The following is a 20,074-nucleotide window of genomic DNA, read 5'->3' as shown; positions in this document are numbered from 1 at the left end:
GCAGGAAATATAACTACTTTACCGATTCACCCAGAGGCAGGTCTCTGCAGGACACTGTTTGGGGAAATAAATCCTATGGCTATGATTAAAACACTGAACACCCTCCTTCAGTTAGCTAAAAGGACCCTAAGTTGGATATGTATGCCCCAAATTAATAGGTTTTATACTATTTTGCTAATAAAAATTAGTAAATAAAATATTTATTACCATAAGTTTACATATAATAAGCAAGACAGCAGCAGTCTGATGTTGAGATGGTTTAATTAAGGTGTTTTGCTCTGCCTCTTTACACCTATCCTCCTTCAAGATGGAGCACCTATTCCATCCTTCTAACCCCTTCCCGTTTGCCTTTACCTCCACCACCACCTCCTCCTCCTCTGTGGTCCACAAGCTGCATCAGTTTTGGATTGATGGCCTGGTTGGCTTCCTCCAACACTTTGATCAGCTCCCTGGCCTGTTTCAGGTTCCCCGGCGTGAAGAAGGTGTAGGCAGTGCCCTTGTTGGTGCTACGGGCAGTGCGGCCAATTCGGTGCACATAATCCTCAGAGCTGTTCGGATAGTCGTAGTTTATCACAAACTTAACGTCTTCCACATCTTGCGAAGTGCCCAGGTAGCGAAGCACAGTGAAGGGGTAGGTGGAGGAGAGGGGAGAGGAAGAGAAGGACGTGCCAACGAAAGGTGGGGAGCACGAATGCAGGTGACAGTAATAAGAGAAAAAAACAAGTTAGTAACTGAATGGAATAAAAACAAGAGACTCATCCCAAAAGAGTAGAAGGTTTAAATTTGAGCCATATGCATGGGTCAAAGGCCAATGACCTGAAAACTGATGGCAAGTCTTAAAGCAGTTCTCTCCATTCAAATTCACCCTTCCCTTGTTGCATCTTTGTGCCACGTGAGAGGTTCTTTACACAATATCATCTGAATTTGTTAACTGACTTTAGTCCCCTCTCCTTCAGAGAAACATGATCTGGAACAAATAAAAATGCCACCATTGTTGTGGACACAGCAAGCTGGGGTGGAAGAGGGAGAGATCTGCCACAGGGACTTTTACTCTGTTGGGAGAAGTCTATTAAAGACTAACTGCAATGAGATCACTTACCTTCCAATCAAGCACATACAAATTAAAAATGAAAGGCTTTTACTTCACTATGAATTTTAAGGACTATAAAATATAACGAATGACTTCCCCTATCCTAGAATTTAAGGCATCCCACTTATACCACGGTAGTCAAATTCTGCCAACTTATTATTTTAAAAAAAATATATCAAACCACAACTAAGACATTTTACCTGCCTTCTTAGTTATCATGAGAATGCATTGCACTAACATTTCACCATGCTACTAAGCCCAGTGTTAGCAAACTTTTGAATTTGAGTCATAGAATTTAAAATTGTCCAAGTCAAAACTTCAAATGTTAGACTGAACTGGGTAACTGAGTGTCCGAAAAGACAAAAAAGCTGCATCATATGCAAAAATAGCATTAAACCCTAGGAGATATCAAAATATTCTATTCTCTGTTGGGAAATCAGATTTTTGTAAATTTATGGGGCAGAAACTAAGTAAATGTTAGTGTAACGTTTTAGTTAAAACACCTACAGTAGCAGAAATATTTGCTATGATAAGCAATGTTAAAATAGAATGGTATTACAATAAAAAATGTCCTTACAGTTCATGAAAAAAGAAATCTGCATTTTAAGAAGAATATTCAGAAAATATCCAAGATAAAACACAGATTTTTGTATTTTTTTTTTTTTAAAAGAGAGAAACATTCTCTGTTTGTTACCAGACCGATGCACACTCCCTCCTCCTGTGGGAAACCGCTGCAGCCGATCCCGTCTCTTTGCCTTTTATTTTTGGCGGCCTCCTTTCGAAAACTCCGCCCTCTGACACGGGACCACTGGAGCGCGGGGAGCATGCATCAAGGGTCCATGGCAGCGAGAAGTCCCCACACACGCTCGCTCTGTGAACTGGCTTAGATGCTTCTCTGTAGCCCCATTTGGTTGTGAAGTGCCGGAGAACCTGGGTTCAGGTAAAAATTTCAGGTCCTCCAACGCTTTTTGGCCCCACCCGGGGTTAATAGGGGCGAATGTCAAAAAAATGAAGATACAAAAATTATATCCAAAGGGTCAGACTGCATCTATTGCCCAGACTTCATCAATTTCAAAGAGGGGACAGGGAGAAAATAAAAACAAGGGGTTTGTAGTGGCAAGAGGGGACTTTATGTCTGTTTCTTATTACAGCAAAGGGGTCCCCTTAGTCTTTGCTGACTCCAAAGTCCTGAATCACACCAAAAAGGGGGTGAGAAGGCAGATTTCACAGGGGGCTGCGCGAGTCTCCAACTAGGGTCCTTGATGCAATAACAAAATATTTTAATGGGAAAAGTGTAAGGTAAGGGAGGGGAAAATATGATAGGCACAATCACATCTTCACTGCCAGAGTTTAACTAGAGTCTGACAAGCAGCAGGCTACGTGATCCTTAGCCAATCCCATTCCGCACATCCATGAGCAGCAAAGCGAGTTGAATTACCAAGTGGATACAGGGAAGCGCTTTCCTGGCAGAAAGCACCCGGAATTGTAGCTAATAGCACAGACACTGCTGACTTGATTTTTTTGAGGGGAAGGCCAGAAAAGGCAGGGGATGTTCTCCAGATTAAAAAGGTGGTCCTGTATGTGCATATATCAGGCTGAAGAAAGATCAGAGCAAGTACAAGATTTGGTTTCTCCAGTCTAGCATGCTCCAATGTATTTGTGCACAGTCACAATCTTCCTGCGCTTTTAGAAGATACTGTAGCAAGATCAAATTGTAAAAGTGATCTGGCCAGCTGCCTGGGACACGCACCCTTTGTCAGACAACCAGAATACCCTATGGCACAGATCAAGTCTCTGACTGTTAATCAGGAGTGATATAAACTAGCAGACATGCTTGTCTAGAGAGCTGCTTCGACCACCAGTGCAGATATGCCCCCGACCCTGCACTGAGAATGATCTGCAGCTGATATCAAAGCTTCTGTTAAAGAAAACAAAACAAAATAAATTCAATGTTTTTAGTTTAACAGAGTGAAGAGTAACAAAAAAAAAATAAATAAAAAAAATCAGTGCAGAAGGAGGACCTCTCTCCTGGAGATTATCACAAAGAAGTTATTATGGGACCCAGAACTTACCTGGAAGGAGCTTTTTGGAAACCAATATTCCATTGGGATGAGGGAAAGCCCTGGTGACTCAGCCAAAAAGCGCGCACCCCTGTTTTAAGTTATTTATGTAGCAGCCTTCACTTTCCAGGATCTTGGAGGAAGTCGTCCAGAAGTTTGCCAGTTAAGTGACTTTATTTTAAAAAGCAGCAAACTCAGGGCCCCAAAACAAGCAGAGATGTTGTTTAGTAACAAGAAACAGACTATGGTACCTTTCCCCCGTAGCTTGGGTGAAGTGGGGAAGGGGGAGAGTGTTTTCTCGAGAGGTATCCAATTGAGTTGTTTTGGGGAAGCATTTTTGGGGGTGGGGCGGTTTTAAATGTCTAGGCAAGATGCACAAAGAAGCTACCAGCACATAGCAAGCCTGTTTAAAAAAACACTGCTACAGAAAGCAGCTCTCTTTCATAAAAACTAGTTTCCGGCCTCAGTCCCTTCTCCCAACAGGCCCAAGTTCTAACTGCACAGGTCCAGACATGACCCTAGAGGGCAGAGACTGAAGTCCATATGATCACCTCTTGGAGGAAGTGTTGGACAATTTTGGGGGTGGGGGTGGGGGTGAAGGTTATGTGAATGAAGGCTGCCAAGTCTCACACTAGTTTGCCAACATTTAAATGACCTTGAGATGCACAGTACAGCCACCCTTTCAGGATATAAAAAACAGTTTCAAATAACTAAAACTTTTGTAATCACAGAATTTCCCTCTGTGCTTCTTGATGGATCACTTGCAATAGTTTTACTTAAGATTTGCCACAATGGATCAGAAACACTGAGGCACTAACTCTGGTATATGGCCCTCAGGAATGGTCTTAGCCACGTCTGGGAAGTGTAAGAATGCAGACGGACCCAAATTGCTTTAGAATATTTCTAAACTTACACTGGGCAAATGTATAAGGGAGAAAGGTTAATGTTTAAACATAAAGGTTTCATACTACAAATATACTTATTAAAAGGGGGTGTTTTAACTTATGCATCCAGAAAGTTTATTTCACTGATGTGAAAATGATCTATGTAATTCTGATCCAACACAACACTTGGACAGTATACGTTGAAGGCATATAATAGAACCTGCCTACAACCAACACAGAGCCGGGAAGGCTATTTGTGAAAATAGAAAAGCTGGAGCAATGCTTTCCCAGATGTGAGCACATCTGATGGGAAAATTATGTGTATGCAGGGATTTATTTGTATATATCACCTATGTATTGTTAATTATTATATGTTGAACTACTCTCCCACACGACTCTATTTCAACTTTTATCTGATCCCCTCTGTAAATTGGGAGCAATCCAGCCCTAGCCATCCAGCCACAAAAAGCTGGAAGTGGGGAGGAAGGGGTGCAGTGGAAGGATTGGGTTGCATAATTGGACGTCTCTTCTCCCTCTTGGCGATCGATTAGTCATGCCTAGGCCTTGCTGCAGACCAAAGCCTGTTCATTAGGAGCAGGAAGAGACTTTGAATATGAAAGAAAAAAAAGAGTAATGTTAAAAAAAGGTATTTCACATGTGGGGGAAAATCACGCTTTGAATTTTTTAAGAAAATATTTTTGAGTTCAAAGAAGAAAAATATGGAGCAGCAGGCAAGAGAGGCCTGTATGTACAAACCTAGCCCACGAGATGCAACATCTGTAGCGATGAGGATAGGAGCCTTTCCAGAACGGAATTCTGCAAGACAAGAATCCACTGTGAAAACAGACTAGGAGTCACAAACTATGCTGAAGGCTGTGGATTTAACTTATGTATGACCTTTCCAGAATCCAAACAGGATGGGAATTTTTTAGAGAGAGAAACATGGGACGCACACAAAGACTGCTTGGAAGTTGTCAAATCCTTTTGGGTTAGACACAGAGGAGTGGTTCTCTGCAACAACCTCCCAGTACTGAAATTAACAAGTACAAAGGCTAAACAAAAACCATTGTAGGACTACAGGTAAATCAATTAACACAGATAGTGTGTGCATCTGAGAGAAAAAACAGAAACACAAGGGGAAACGTGTTTGCCTAAACCAAGCAGAAGTTCTTCAATAGTTCAAGTTACCAGCTCTCCCAGACACTGCACTCACCGTTAAGTACCCAGTCTCTTTCTGGCTGACTCTTGTCTCCATGGATACACATAGCTGGCCAGCTGCCAAATGGAAGATGCACATGATTTTAGAGAGGTAACAAGCAGCTTTATTAATGTTAAGAGAAAACAGTTAAGGATTAAAATAATTAAGAAATACTCATGCATTCTTTCCCTCCTTTGTTTCTGTAGAGGCTGAAAGCACCTATCATTCTTACAGGTACTAATAACTAGTGCTTAATCCAATCGTGACTATTATACTGAAAATCCCTTTGCTTTGGCAGTCTCATACACATTGCAGCATTCAGTATGTCCCAAAAAGGCCAGCACGCTGTCCCTCTTATATAGTGCTTCAATGTGATGGAACTTTCCAGGAGCCCCATCATTGCATCTGGCTAAGGGGCTGAAGGGAAAGACCACTTCCAAGACTAGCAACATAAGCATTTCCTCCTCCTCCTCCCCACACTACAGTTTAGGGATTCCTAATGGGAAATAACTGTAAACAAGATACTCACCCATCTCTGCGCATTCTTCGAGTGAGGTCATCACATCGTCTTTTTGTCTCAACAAATATGATAGTTTTGTTCTCTTTCTCAGCCATGATTTCTTCCATCAGTTGAATTAGTCTAAAACAAAAAGAAGAGCTAAGATGTATTTACAAGAACACAGGAGAGAACTTTCAACTTATTATTTTGAGAGAATGCCTGTAATAAGCAACCACTTAAGAGAAAACTGGTTCAGTACTATTTATGAAGAGTTAAATTATCTTAGTATTTAATAACATTAGCGAACATCTACAAGCAACTAGATGACTATGGGATTATATTGGTTAGTAAGTTTCAGTAGTGAAAAATTACATGATTGCAAGTAACTGCAGTGGACTGATTATTTTCAAAAATACTCCTGTGCACTGAAGGTTTTAAGCCTCCCTCCTCCTCTCCCGCTCAAAAAAATTGGGATAGCAGAACAACGGCCTACTTATGGTCCTTCTCGCTCTCCATGCATACATCCACTATTTGCAGGATGTTGTGGTTAGCACTCAGCTCCAGGTTGCCCACGTTGATTTGAACATAGTCACGCAGAAAATCCTCAGCAAGCTGGCGCACTTCCTTTGGCCAAGTGGCACTCCACATCAGAGTTTGCCGGTCAGGCTAAAAGAAAGGGAAAAGACTTTATTTGGATGATATATTTTGAGTGGGAATTTGAAGGAAACTATAAATCAGAGGTTCACGTACCCTTATCTGGTCAACAATTTTACGAATTTGGGGTTCAAAGCCCATATCCAACATCCTATCCGCTTCATCCAGCACAAGGTACGTACATCGGCGAAGGTTGGTCTTTCCTGCCTCCAGGAAGTCAATCAAGCGGCCAGGTGTGGCAATGCAGATCTCAACACCTTCAACATACAAGAGGGATGGGCTTATATTTCTACAGTCATAATAAACCACTTTTGACAGTAAATTTGTTATAACACTTCCCTTATATGTGTGCCCAAGACTGAGCCACTACTACTTTACTAGGAACTCTAGGCATCCTTAATCATTTTATTAACCATTCTGAAGTTACTGTTACACTATCATTAGAACCTTGAATACAGTCCAGGAGCAGACCGCCTCCTCCAAGAAATTACATGGAAGAGGAAATGTAAAGACTCAGCAACAGCAGAAAAGGTAAAATTAACCTATGCTTCTAGTCCAGTTGAATCCCCCTCATCCAAAGCTATTAACTCTAGAGAGCGCACTTTGTAGAGGAATAAAAGTTTAAGTCCCAGCGAAGTTTCCAATACTGCAGGGGTTCTCAAACTGGGAGTCACGAGGTTATGACCTGGGGGGGTCACGAGCTGTCAGCCTCCACCTCAAACCCCGCTTCACCTCCAGCATTTAGAATAGTGTTAAATATATTTTAAAAAAAAAAGTGTTTTTAATTTATAAGGGGGTGGCACTCAGAGGCTTGCTGTGTGAAAGGGGTCATCACTATAAAAGTTTGAGAACCACTGCAATACTGTATCTAATCAGCCCCTTGTAGTAACACAGGAAGCCACACCCTATTCAACAGCTACTAGATAGCTCAACCTTTCATTTGCTCAGAAGGCTTTGTATACAGAAAGAGGAAATGATGTACAATATCATTTAAATTAGGTAATTATTATGGAAGACAGACATCTGTTTTCCTCTGTACCATCTGCTACTATTTGAGATATAAGCCTAAACAGACTAATGGTCAAGTATGACAATTCTTATGTTCCTAAAAAGGAGACATTATTTCCACTTGAGTCTCACAGTTAAGCCCTCCAAACTCATGGAGCTGTCCAGTGAGCAGTTTAGAGACTGAGGAAGGGAGAATTTTCCTCTCTGAGAAACTCCATATCCAGCAGTCTCCCCAGATGCTGGTGGCAGACCAAATCTTTTAGTTCTAGGCCAGGACTTCACACCAAATTCCAAGAACAGCAGCTTCCAAAGCTGGAGGAAAAAATACTAATATTTTCAGTGTAGGCAAAACATACACTGATGGCAAGCGTTCTCCCAATGGCGTAGATAATACACCTCCCCGAGAGGCAGTAGGCAGGTTGACGGAAGAATTCTTCTGTAGACCGTGCTAGGTCAACACAGGGACTTGGGTCAGCTTAACTATGATGTTCAGGGGTGTGGATTTTTCACACCCCTGAATGACAGTCATGCCAACCTAATTTTCTAGTGTAAATCACACTCCAGAAATTATGCCAGTTCTCCCCCACTCCAACTGAATATACAGTTTAGGAAGGCAAGCCTCGGCGAACAAAAGAGTCTGAAGGAAACTTGTAGTTTTGGGGTTTTTTTTAGAAAGTTCTGCTATATACTAAGAAATTGAGGTTGACCGTTTATATAACTTTGGAGGCAGAATGCTTGGAGTACAACCTGAGGGAGTCAGTCAGTCCTAAACCTTGACCCACAGTCAATAAATGTGGTGTCTTCCCAACAAACAGGGAGAAGGGGACACTTAGGGTGACCAGGTGTCCAGTTTTCGACCGAACACCCGGTCAAAAAGGAACCCTGGTGGCTCTGGTCAACCCCGCTGGCTGGGCGCTTAAGAGTATGGTTGGCGGAGCGGCAGGTCTAAGGCAGGCTAGTCCCTACCTGTCCTGGCTCCACGCTGCACTCCAGAAGCGGCCAGCAGGTCTGGCTCTTAGGCCGGGGGGGGGGGGGGGGGGGGGGGAGCAGCCACCACAGGGCTCCATGCACTGCTGCAGCCCTGCGCTCCCATTGACTGGGAACCGTGGCCAATGGGAGCTGTGGGGGCGGTGCCTGAGGATGAGAGCAGGGTGCAGAGCCACTGCCACGCCTCTGCCTAAGAGCCGGACCTGCTGGCCGCTTCCGGGGCGCAGCGCGGAGTCAGGACAGACAGGAGGAAGCCTGCCCTAGCCTTGTTGCACCGCTGACCAGGAGCCGCCGGAGGCAAGCCCACACCCCAACCCGGAGCCCCCTCCTGCACCCCAAACCCCTCATCCCCAGCAACCACCCCCAAATCCATCCCCCCAGACGGAGCCCTCACCCCCTCTTACACCCAATCCCCTGCCCAGAGCCCCCTCCCACACCCTGCACTCCTCTGCCCTGCCCCCCAGCATGGAGTCCTCTCCTGCAACCTGAACCCTTCATCCCCAGTCCCACCTCAGAGCCTGCACCCCCAGACAGAGCCCTCACCACCCTGCACTCCAATCCCCAGCCTCAACCCGCAATCCCCTCTCACATCCTGAACTCCTCATCCCCAGCCCAATCCCAGAGCCCGCACCACCAGATGGAGCCCACACCCCAACCACCTGCCCCAGCCCAAAGCTCCCTCCCACACCCTGAACCCCTCTGCCCCACCCAACTCCCTCCCTGCACCCCAAACCCCTCATCCCCAGAGCCCACACCCCCAGACGGAGCCCTCACTCCCTCCCCAACCTCCCGCCCCATGAAAGTGAGTGAGGGTGGGGAAGAGTAAGCACCCGAGGGAGGGGGAATGTAGTGAGCGGGGGGCAGGGCCTCGGGGAAGGGGTGGTGTAGCGGTGTGGGCCTCAGGGAAGGGGCGGGGGCAGGGTGTTCCATTTTGTGCAATTAGGAAGGTGGCAACTGTAAAGATGGTCATATGGGGAGGATGTACAGAGAAAAGGGGAGGAAAAACAGCCATCTAAATAAGTTACAAGACAAATATGGATGACTGGTACTGTTGTATGCACACCACCACTCTGACTGGAGGTACAATTGCCGTGAATTGTAGCAGTAGATAGGGCTGTGGTGATGCTTAGCACCTTCCCAAACAGGCTTAAAAAAACAAAACACCACACCATTACTTCTTACTATATTTTACAATAGCATATTTTCCTGCTACCTTAAGCACAGTTCCTACAACGGTGAATTTGTAAACACACAAGAATACCATTACCTCTCTCCAGGTCTCGGATTTGGGGACCTTTGGGTGCCCCTCCATATATGCAGGTACTCTTAAGTCTTGAGCATTTGCCATAATCATCAGCCACCTGCTGGACTTGCTGGGCCAGCTCTCTGGTAGGAGCTAGAACCAAACACTACGGGAGGGGGAAAAAAACAAGAAAAAATACATCCAGGATAGCTGAGTGAAGAACACGGTCTCAAGCTAAGATAATTAATCATCTCTGCTCAGATATCAGAGGCAAAATTGACTAGATTGTCAGCACTCAATTACCTAAAAAACAACTAATAGCGGCTCTAGTACATGCTGATAATTATCACTGGGCTTTTGATACACTGAATGTGCTACCCACACTGCTACAATGAGCAGTTCTCTACTTCCTCTTTATGGCATTGTGGTGCAAAATTCATCTACACATTTCTGTTAACTGCATATTATACATGTAAAAAGGAAAAAAAAATGAGGAGCACTTACAATTGGACCATCTCCCCTCTCCAAGTATGGCTGGTGGTTAATGTGAACAATTGCAGGCAGCAAGTACTGAAACAGAAGAAAATTAAGAGACGGGTTTTCCATATTAGATCATGCCAATGATCATCATATTGGATCCTGGTAATGGGGAATTTAGCTTAACATCCTTCCTCAAGCAGTGGCAAGTACCACAAGCTTTAGTGGCTGCAAAATAAACCTTTCAAACTTGGATGTCTACATTTAGATACATAATAAAAGACTGCCTGACTTTCTGAATTAATGAGCACCTACAACCTAAGTTCCCTCTAAGCTGCACGGCCTATTAAGCTCTGTGCAGGTGCTCAGGGCTGTGAGGGGGAGAGATTCCTCTCCCCCAACCCTGGATGCAACCCAACCCAGCTACAGACCTGTTGCGGCCAGGGGAGAGCGTCTCTCCCGCAGCCCCAACCCAGCCTGGCCCAGAGCTGCCGTAGAGCCCCGCTCACACCAAGGCTCTGGCACACTGGCAGCAAGGCAACTCAGACGCGCCGTGCACGAAACGGGAGGAGCGTCTCTTTGCCATTATGCCCCGAACGGCGGCTCAACGTGCTCCCCCAGGCAATAGCCAGGGAGTCATCTAATGCGTAGCGAGCGCTGAGTGCACTCTGGGCAGCAGCTCCGGGCCAGGCTGGGCTGGGGCGCCTCTCCCACAGCTGCGGCAGCTCCGTGCCAGGCTGGGCTGGGGCGCCTCTCCCACGGCTGTGGCAGCTCCGGGCCAGGCTGGGCTGGGGCGCCTCTCCCATGGCAGCTCCGGGCCAGGGGAGGGGCGCCCCTCCCCTGGCTCCAACCCAGCCCAGACCTGCCGGGGCCATGTGAGAGGCACCTCTCCTCCCCAGCGCAGGTGCTGCTGTGGAGAGAGAGAGTTGGGCAGAGTCCTCTCTCCCTGTCACAGCCTCAAACCCCTTGTCCCTGGCCCCACCCCAGAGCCCCCCTCTGCCCCATCCCCATCCCACACGCAGAACCCCTTGGCCCCACCCCCGCCACATTATGGAGGTGATGTGGAAAAATTAGAGGGAACACTGCCTACAACTCCTGCTTATGTCGGTGGGAAGTACAAGCCTGTATTATCCTTTGTGATTTTAAAATGTGTAACTAAGTCAACCAGTAAGTGAGGTCCATTTAAAAAAAACCAAACATATGCTCCCCTCTAAAAAATGGAAACATTGGCTGTGGAACAGCCAAGTAGAAGACAGACAAGATCAGGCACACAAAACAAACCATGTGCTCATTACTACTTAACTATCCCACTTACAACACAGACCGAACATGTTTTAAAATGCTGTAACTCTCCCTTTGCACATGTCTGAATGACCAAGAGATGCAAAGCAAGAAGAAACTCATAAAAAGCAATTAAGAGGAAATGGTCACAAACACGTACTGCCAAGGTCTTCCCGGAGCCTGTCTGAGCGATGCCCACCATGTCTCTGCCACTGAGGGCCAATGGGAAGCCCTGGCACTGAATTGGAGTGGGTTCTGTGAAATTCTGATCGATCAAGACATCCATTACATATTCTGCAAGTTAAACAAAAAAGTGAAGAACACAAACTATGTACGTCTGAGTAAAAGCCATCAGTTTGAAGACAGAAGTGCTGGGGAAATTTTCCTACAGAACCCAGTTTGGGAGCAATTTAAAAGTTTCTCACTTTGAGAATCTCAGATATGACAAGCTGGAGGATTCCTTAAAGGTTTACTTTTCTGATTAAGATCTCTAAAGCTACACTAGATCTGATGACCTCTGTCTAGAACCAAATAGGTCTGATCAGAAGGGTGTTATCCCAGCACTCCTCCTTTACCCCAACAACAAAGCTGATCAGCATCTTGAATGACAGAATACTCACGTGGGAAGTTAGCATGGTGGAAGGCAAAAACAGGTTTGGGGCAGGCATCTGTCCCCCTAACTGTAATCTCTTTCTTTCGTCGCAGTTCTTCAACTTCATACTATTTAGGTGGAGGGGGAAACAAAACACATAAAATTCCAGGTTGTCAGCAGCAATTTAATACACGTTTCTGATGTCAACTATTAATAAATTCCATAAACGCTTTAGCTGACAGCCTGGCTGAGAGGAAGGAAGCAAAATAGATTTCTACTCATTAAGGATGGGGCATGAAGCAGGGTGGTCCCTCTCTTTCCAATGCAGTTAAATGGGAGCTCCATGCAGAGCTCCCATGCAGTAACACCCTGACTCAGAACTGCTGCTCAGAACCACTTGTGAACTAACATTTCCTTTCTTGGGGAAAACATTACTCAGAAACATAGCAACGATAAATTAAGGCCCAAATATTTTTTAAGTGGGATACTGACAACATTTTCTGAAACATTTGTACTTATTTATTGTTATAAGTAACATCCCAGGTTAGCTTAACTGAAGGATCAGGAAAAATATTTCTCTACCTTTCCAGTTTAACTTTGCACATTTGACAGCACTTTGCACAAAGTCAGTTTCACTGTTCCCCCAGTACAGGGCCTAATCCAAAACCTAGGGAACTTAGTGGAAAGACTCCCACTAATGTACGTTTTCGATTAAACCTATGGTTACTTTCCCATTTGTGCGACTCCTTCACATCAACACAGAGGAGAGGAAAAACATTCTGAAAATACAAACATGGGATTGTAAAACAAAAATTAACAGGGGCATTCAAGTGCGGTGCAGTACTTGCAACTAATGAAATTCGTTGTTGTTTTTTAAATGAGTGAAAGTTGATATTTCTTTGCATTGTGTAAATAAGGCAATTAAGGAAAGACTACTTATCTTTCAGTAACTTGAGTTCAAGATGTTTTGTCCCCAGGGATGCATCATTGTAGGATGCACGCACCCCCACTTGCTCGACTGGCCACGTGAATCAACTACACACTACGAAGCCTCTTACTCCCAAGCGAGGATGTATATGGAGGCATAGATTTGCTGACGCTCCAGGTCCTTCTCAACTACAGAGCGAAAGTCTACACTTGGGGGGCAGGGAAGCGGACGGGGGGGATCAAAGTTACACAACTTCAGCTACGTGAATAATGTACCTGAAGTCGACGTACTTAGATCGACTTACCGCGGTGTCTTCACTGCGGTGAGTCGACTGCTGCCGCTCCCCCGTTGACTCTGCCTGCGCCTTTCGAGGTGTTGGGAGTACAGGAGTCAACGGGAGAGCGCTGGGGGGGGGGGGGGGGGTCGGCGGTCGATTTATCGCGTCTAGACTAGACGCGATAAACCGCTGCCCGCCGGATCGATTACTGCCCGCCGATCTGGCGGGTAGTGTAGACATACCCAAAGACTCCACAGCAGAGCAGAAGGAGGGCAAGAAGTAGAGTACCCACAGGAACAAAACATCTCAAGGAACTCAAGTTACTGAAAGGTAAGTAACTTCTCCTTCAAGTATATATCCCTATGGGTGCTCCACCACAGGAGGTTCACAAGCAGTAACTCAGCAAAGAAGTGGGTGCTGAGGAGGTGGATCCAGGACAGTTTGGAGAACTGTGTAGCCAAAGGACACATTCATCTTGGACACAGGTAGGATAGCATAACATTTGGAGAGCATGTGAACTGAGGATCAGGTTGCAGCCCTGCAAATTTTTACGATAGGAATGTCGTTGAGAAGGGCAAAAGAAGCAGACTGAGCCCTGATGGAGGGGGCTGTAAGCTGGAGCTGGGAATTGTACCCTGGCAGCCTCAGAGCAAGCTATGATATAACCTGAAACTCACTTTAATAGTCTGAATGGCAACAGACTGTCCTTTCATTTTTTCAGAGGTTACTAGCAGTCATGGGGACATTCTAAAGGATCTAGTCCTATCCAGATAGATGATGAGGGGCCTCAAAACATCTAAACGTATGGTGGCAAGCCTCTTCCCTTAATGGGTGAGATTTGGGGAAAATACTGGTAGATTGATATCCTGACCTTCAGCAGGAAATAAAGATGAGGACATAACATGACCCTGTCACAACAGAAGGCAGTGTAAGGCAGATCAGCTTCCAGCTGAGACAAAAGCTACCAGGAATGAGGTCTTGACGGAGAGATGAAGGAATGAGTAGGTGGCCATAGGTTGGCAAGGAGAGTTTAAGGCACTGAGGACCAAGTTAAGGTCCTCAGGAGATGTGGAGTTCCAGATATGAGGAAAAGTTGGACAGATCCTTAAAGAATCTGGCCACGGTAGGGTGAACAAAAACAAACAAACAATTTTTCAAACAGGCAAATGGAAGGCCATAGTAGCTGCTAGGTGCACCCTGAAAGAAAACTGAGGTAAAAAGACAGTAATTTCTAACAGGCAACCAAGGATCCTTGAGAGAGTAGTTTCAGAAATGGATATGGAGTGACAGGAACACCAGGAAAGGAAGCGTTTCCACTTCTGCAGGTATGTCTTACATGTGGAAGGCTTCCTACTATTCAAAGTACAGCCTGGACCTAAACCACACAGTCCCATTTTAAAATTTGAGACCCATTGAGAGCCAAGCCTTGAACATCAGATAAACACAGTTGGGGTGTCAGGAGCTCCCAGCTGAGAGGGAAGTGTTGAGATATTCCTCCAGAAAAGTGGAGTAGATATGAGTACCACCCTTGTCTGGGCCAAGACGGTACTACTAAGAAGACCCTCACTTGCTCCTGCCTCAATTTGACTAAAGTGCTGGGGATTAGTGGTGCTGCAGGGTAGGCACAGAGAACAGCACAGGGCCAGGGGACTAGAATGGTTCTCCCCTAAAGAGGTGCAATTGCATCCCATTTTGGAGCAGAAGATTTGGCATTTCATACTGGTCAGGGTTGCAAAGAGATCCACTATGGGGGGGCCCTATGCTTCACAGTTGCTGTGGCAGATCAAATTATTGAGCTCCCACACATGATCCTGTGGAGATCTCTATGTGGTAGGCAATACACCAGTTCCATAGTTTTAGTAACTCTATGCACAAAGACTGGGATTTTGCCCCCCCCCCCCCCAATTTATATAGTACACATCCACCCTGTTGTCCATCCATTACTCTAGTAGTGTGACCCTGAATGTTGTGGGAAAAACACTGGCACACAAACTCCCCTGATTTCAAGAACATTTCTTTGTGAAACCTGTTCTTAAACCCAGTGCAAACTTTGCACTTGGATGGGACGTGAGAGTCTCTGGGACACCGAAGACAGCTAGAAAACCTTTTGCCTTTGGGGGAAAAATGTATTCCAGGTCTGGCAGGATTTGAATTCTGGGGCCTTTGGCATACCTCAGAAACTAGGTTGAAGAGAAAGGCCAAGGAAATGTTCCCAAGAAACTGAGATGGTGGAATCCCCCTCCCTCCAAAGCACAATCTTGTGCAAAGTAAGAGGAAATAAATAAGTACAACACAGGCTGGAAAGAGCTTCTAGGACGCAGTGGACATGCATTTGCTGTCTTGAGCTGCAGGTGTCTGAGAAGGAACTGCAGCAGCAGCAGATCTGTGCCTCTCTACATATCCTTGCTTGAGGCACGAGGCTGCATAGTGTGAAGATGAGGACCTTGCTGATTCAATCTTCCGACTGAGCACACAGGTGTGTGCATCCTACAGCTGAGCACTTATATGAACATAAAAAAAAAAAAACACTATTTCCTATGGAGGGTGTATGGAATTTGTCAAGAAAGGTGATTAAAAAGATAATTCAGTTTATTATACTCCTTTTATTTTCTGTATTGGGGGGGGGGTCTAACGGGAAAAATAGGATTAAAATAAATTATGAAAAAGGGCAACAGACTGTTCCTAAATTTCTCATCCATTAGCAGCAGCATCTGTGATTCAAACGAACTGTTGTGTTTTGTTTTCCTTCAACTGTTTAGTTTGTTCAAAAACTTTCCTGATGTAGTGCTTGCAATAATGTAGCTCCTATCCACAATAATAAATCATGGCATCAGATATGCCTCACTAATAGAACCAGACAGGTCAACCAAGGAGATGATGGATTAGAAAATCATTAAATTGAAGTCTTGTATTTAAAATCCAATTTAACAATGGGGAAAAAGGAAATTCAGAAGCACACAGGACAGATGAAAAAGTTTGGTATAAAGGGTCCCGCTGACCCACAGCCCCTTCAGTTCCTTCTTGCTGGCTAACTCCAACAGAGGGACAGGCGGGGAGGACGGGGGGTTGGAATGGACATGAACAACACATCTCGAAGAACAGTTATGCAAGGCTAGTAACCATTTTTTCTTCTTCGTGTGCTCTCTAATATGCTGATTGTAATACCACTCGGCCAAACCCAGTATCATCTCTAGCCTGCTGGGTGATGGTGTAGTGAGATACAAAAGTGTGAACTGACTACCACGATGCCACTCTACAAACGTCCTGGATAGGAACTTGAGCCATAAATGCTGCCAAAGATGCTTAGGCCCCTGTGGAATACATCACCAGTTCAGGAGGAGAGGGGCCACATCGTAGCATGTACGAAAACAGGAGGTGATCCATGATGAAATTCTCTGGGCTGAGACTGGAAGATCTTTCATCCTGTGTACAATGGCTACAAATAGCTGAATAGATTTCCAAAATTATGTAGTCCTTTCTACGTTGAAGGCTAGTGCACGTCTGACGTCCAGCAAGTGGAGCCTCTGTTCCTCCTGTTGACATGAGGCTTTGGAGACCAGTAGGAAGATATCCCAGTTACTATGGAATTGTGAAATCACCTTAGGGAGGAAGGACGGATGCAAACACAACTGGACCTTGTCCTTGAAGAGTATCGTATGGGGTGGTTCTGAAGTAACGTCCACCAGGAAGGCCACCTTCCAGAACAGGTACAGCAGAGAGCATGTTGCCAACAGTTCAAATGGAGGTTCTGTTAGCCTTGCCAACACCAAGTTGAGATCCTAGGGAGGGACTGGTTGCCATACATGGGAATACAATTTCTCATGGCCTTAAGAAACCAACTGCAAATGGAGTTTGAGAAAACGGAACAGCCGTTCACCCATGGGTGAAAGGCCAAGAATGCAGCTAGATGGACCTAATAGATGACATGGTTAGACCTTCCTGTTTCAAGTGCAGCAAGTAATCTAGAATGAATGTAGAGTTAACTGTGTAGGTGTAGCACCTTTCTTCGTAGACCAGATCGAGAATCTTTTCCACTCTGCCAGGTAAGTGGCTCTAGTGGAGGATTTTCTGCTCCCTAAAAGCATCTTGCAAACCAGCCCTCAGCATGCTAGCTCTGTGAGGTTCAGCCACAGACTTCCAGACCATGAGACAAAGGGACTCGAGGTTTGGATGACGTAGACGGCCATGGTCCTGGAAGATCAGGTCTGGAAATGCTGGCGGACGGATTGGCGTTTCTACTAAAAGGTCTAGGACCGTGGTGAACCAGTGCAGACATGGCCAAGTCAGGATGAGACACGCTTCGTCCCTTCTGACCCTCAGCAAGGCCTCGTGTATGAGAGGAATGGGAGGGAATGTGTAGAAAAGATAGCCCATCCAAGGGAGAAAAGAGACATCTGCAAGTAACCGCGGACTGTGAACCATGAAGGAGCAGAACTGGAGACACTTCCTGTTGTGCTTCATCATGAACAGATCTGGGGAGTCCCCCCACTTCTGGAAAATGCGTTTTACAACATCTGGATGGATGGACCGCTTGTGATGGCTGGAGAAAGATCAGCTGTTGTAGTCCGCTAACTTGTTCTGCGACCCCGGGAGATAAGAGGCTTCGAGGTGGATTGAGTGGGCGATGCAGAATTCCCACAAGTAAAGTGCTTCTTGGCACAGATGAGAGGAGTGTGCGCCACCCTGCCTGTTGATATAGAACATCATCGTTGTGTTGTTTGTGAGAACTCACATGCACTTGCCTGCCATGTGGGGTTGGAATGCTTGGCAGCCCAGGCAAAAGTTCCCCCGACGACGTGTAGTGAGAGCTCTTCTGGAGACTAGAGGTTCTGAGGGACCCTAAGTGAGCTCCCGAGCCCATTCGAGAAGCATCTGCTATGGGAGACACTGATGGTTGGGATCCTGAAAATGGGATTCCTGCAAACATTGCCAGTGGGTCCAATCACCAAAGAAGGGAGGTGATCACTGGATGACCGTGTCTACGTGGTGTTGGCCCATTGAGTATACAGATGCCAACCACGCCTGAAGAGGTGCTATGGTGATTTCGGAGGTTCTCGATAAGCATCCCTATTGCTGGGAATCGAGCTTCCAGGAGGAAGGCTTTGGCTGGGACCAAGTTGAGGATCGCCCCGATGAATTCTATTCTTTGAACCAGGGAGAGAGTAGACTTCTGCACATTTATTAGCAGACCTAAGTCCTGGAATGTTGACTGTATTAACTTTATATTGGATTCCACCTGGGCAAGGTCTGATCTTTGATCAGCCAGTCACCGAGGTAAGGGTAGACGTGAACCCCTTGTCTCCTCAGGAAGGCTGCCATAACTGCCATGCACTTCATGAACATCTGAGGGCCACTGATAGGCTGAACAGGAGCACATGATTCACAATAAATCTGAGGAACCTTCTGTGTCCCTGAAAGATTGAAATGTAAAAGAAAGCATCCTTCAAATCGAGGGCGGCATACCAATGCCCTGGATCCAGGGAGAGGATGATGGAGGCCAAGGAAAGCATGCAGAACTTGAGCTTTTTCATAGATCTGTTGTGGTTTCACAGGTCCAGAATTGGTCTGAAACTGCCGTTGGGATTAGGGAATAATGGAGTAGAGCCCCCAGCCCCTTAACTCCTGTGGAACCTCCTCCACTGCTCTCACCCTTAGGAACGACTGCACCTCTTGGGCTAGAAGCTGTTTGTGAGAAGGGTCCCTGAAGAGGAACAGGGAGAGGGGGTTGGAAGGAGGGGAACAACTGAACTGAAGGGTGTGTCCCAGTGCTACTGTGCATAGCACCCTGAGATCCAAAGTAATACGGGCCCACGCCTGATAGAAGTGGGATAATCGGTTCAAAAAAAAAAAAAAAAAAAATTAGGAAACTGGCTCCACAAATTTTCCCGGTACGTCGTACCAAAGTGTCCTATCAAAAGGCCTGCTTAGATCCTGCCAGGTGTCGCGCCCCACCCCCCAAACGAAGACTGGGGCGGAGGTCTTCTCCTATAGCCCCTGCTCCTCCCTCTTACTGTAGAGTGACGAGGCAGGTGCCTGGAAGAAACCAGTAGCTGGTTGGGGCTTGAAGTATTTCCTAGAGGGAGCTGGTGTACGCAGCCCTAGGGACTTCAGCGTGGCTCTCATGTCCTTCAGGCTGTCCAGTTTGGAGTCTGCCCGCTCCAAAAAGAGCAATGTACCCTGGAAAGGAAGGTCCTGCAATGTCTGCTGCATCTCATGGGGTGGGCCCGAGGAGTGAAGCCAGGAGCTTCTCCACATTGCCACCACTGAGACCATGGATCAGGCTGCAGAGTCTGCCGCATCCAAGGCATCCTGCAAGGACACCCTTGCCACTAATCTTCCCTCAACTAGGGCTGCAAATTCGCATCTGGACTCCTACAGTAAAAATTCTTTACGTTTTGCCACACAGTCCCAGGAATTAAAATCACAGTTGCTCAGGAGCACTTGCTGAGCTGGAGGCTGCAAGCTGAATAGACCTTTCTGTCAAAAAGGTCTAGTTTCGGCATCCTTGGCCTTGGACCTTGCTGACACTGTCACTCCTGCTCGTTGGCTGCTGATACTATACCAATGAGCCTGGTGGTGGATGAGCGTACCTCTTTAGCTGGAAAAAAGTACTTTTTCTCCACCCTTTTTGCCATCGGCTGAAGGAATGCTGTGGTCTGCCATAAGGCCTGGATGGGGTCCATAGTAGCCTCATTGAAGGGCAAAGTCACTCAAGGGGACCGATGCAGCTAGAATATCCACCAGAGGATGTGAGGACTCCTTTATCTCCTCTACTGGAGCCACAGGTTTTGTGCTACTCTTTTGAGGAGCTACTTATGCGCCCTGTAATCAACCTGAGAGGACACAATGTCCGTTCCCATCACTGCCTCATTTGGAGAGGAGGAAGAGAAAACCTG

General features: G+C 46.1%; 1 protein-coding gene across 3 annotated transcripts in view; it reads right to left on the bottom strand.

The window, feature by feature from the left end:
* DDX17 (DEAD-box helicase 17) overlaps nt 1-20,074 on the bottom strand; it is a 30,661-nt gene that overhangs the window by 3,602 nt on the left and 6,985 nt on the right. The window contains exons 3-13 of one of the 3 annotated variants that reach the window (XR_010597700.1): nt 12,002-12,101; nt 11,542-11,675; nt 10,128-10,193; nt 9,648-9,789; nt 6,482-6,642; nt 6,225-6,397; nt 5,762-5,872; nt 5,248-5,309; nt 4,791-4,850; nt 1,785-3,008; nt 519-594 (exon numbers count right to left, since the gene is read on the bottom strand). Coding sequence is in view for 2 of the 3 variants with exons in the window: in XM_005302500.5 (XP_005302557.2) it covers nt 355-594; nt 4,791-4,850; nt 5,248-5,309; nt 5,762-5,872; nt 6,225-6,397; nt 6,482-6,642; nt 9,648-9,789; nt 10,128-10,193; nt 11,542-11,675; nt 12,002-12,101 (1,249 nt within the window). In the remaining variant the exon portion in view is untranslated. Of the gene's footprint in view, nt 1-354; nt 595-1,784; nt 3,009-4,790; nt 4,851-5,247; nt 5,310-5,761; nt 5,873-6,224; nt 6,398-6,481; nt 6,643-9,647; nt 9,790-10,127; nt 10,194-11,541; nt 11,676-12,001; nt 12,102-20,074 lie in introns of those variants that run through there. The other 2 variants (XM_005302500.5, XM_042843547.2) reach the window with 2 other exon arrangements.

This window comes from Chrysemys picta, chromosome 1 (genome assembly GCF_011386835.1).
Source record: "Chrysemys picta bellii isolate R12L10 chromosome 1, ASM1138683v2, whole genome shotgun sequence".
Classification (NCBI taxonomy): domain Eukaryota; kingdom Metazoa; phylum Chordata; order Testudines; family Emydidae; genus Chrysemys; species Chrysemys picta.
This window is presented reverse-complemented; position numbering and strand designations above follow the sequence as displayed.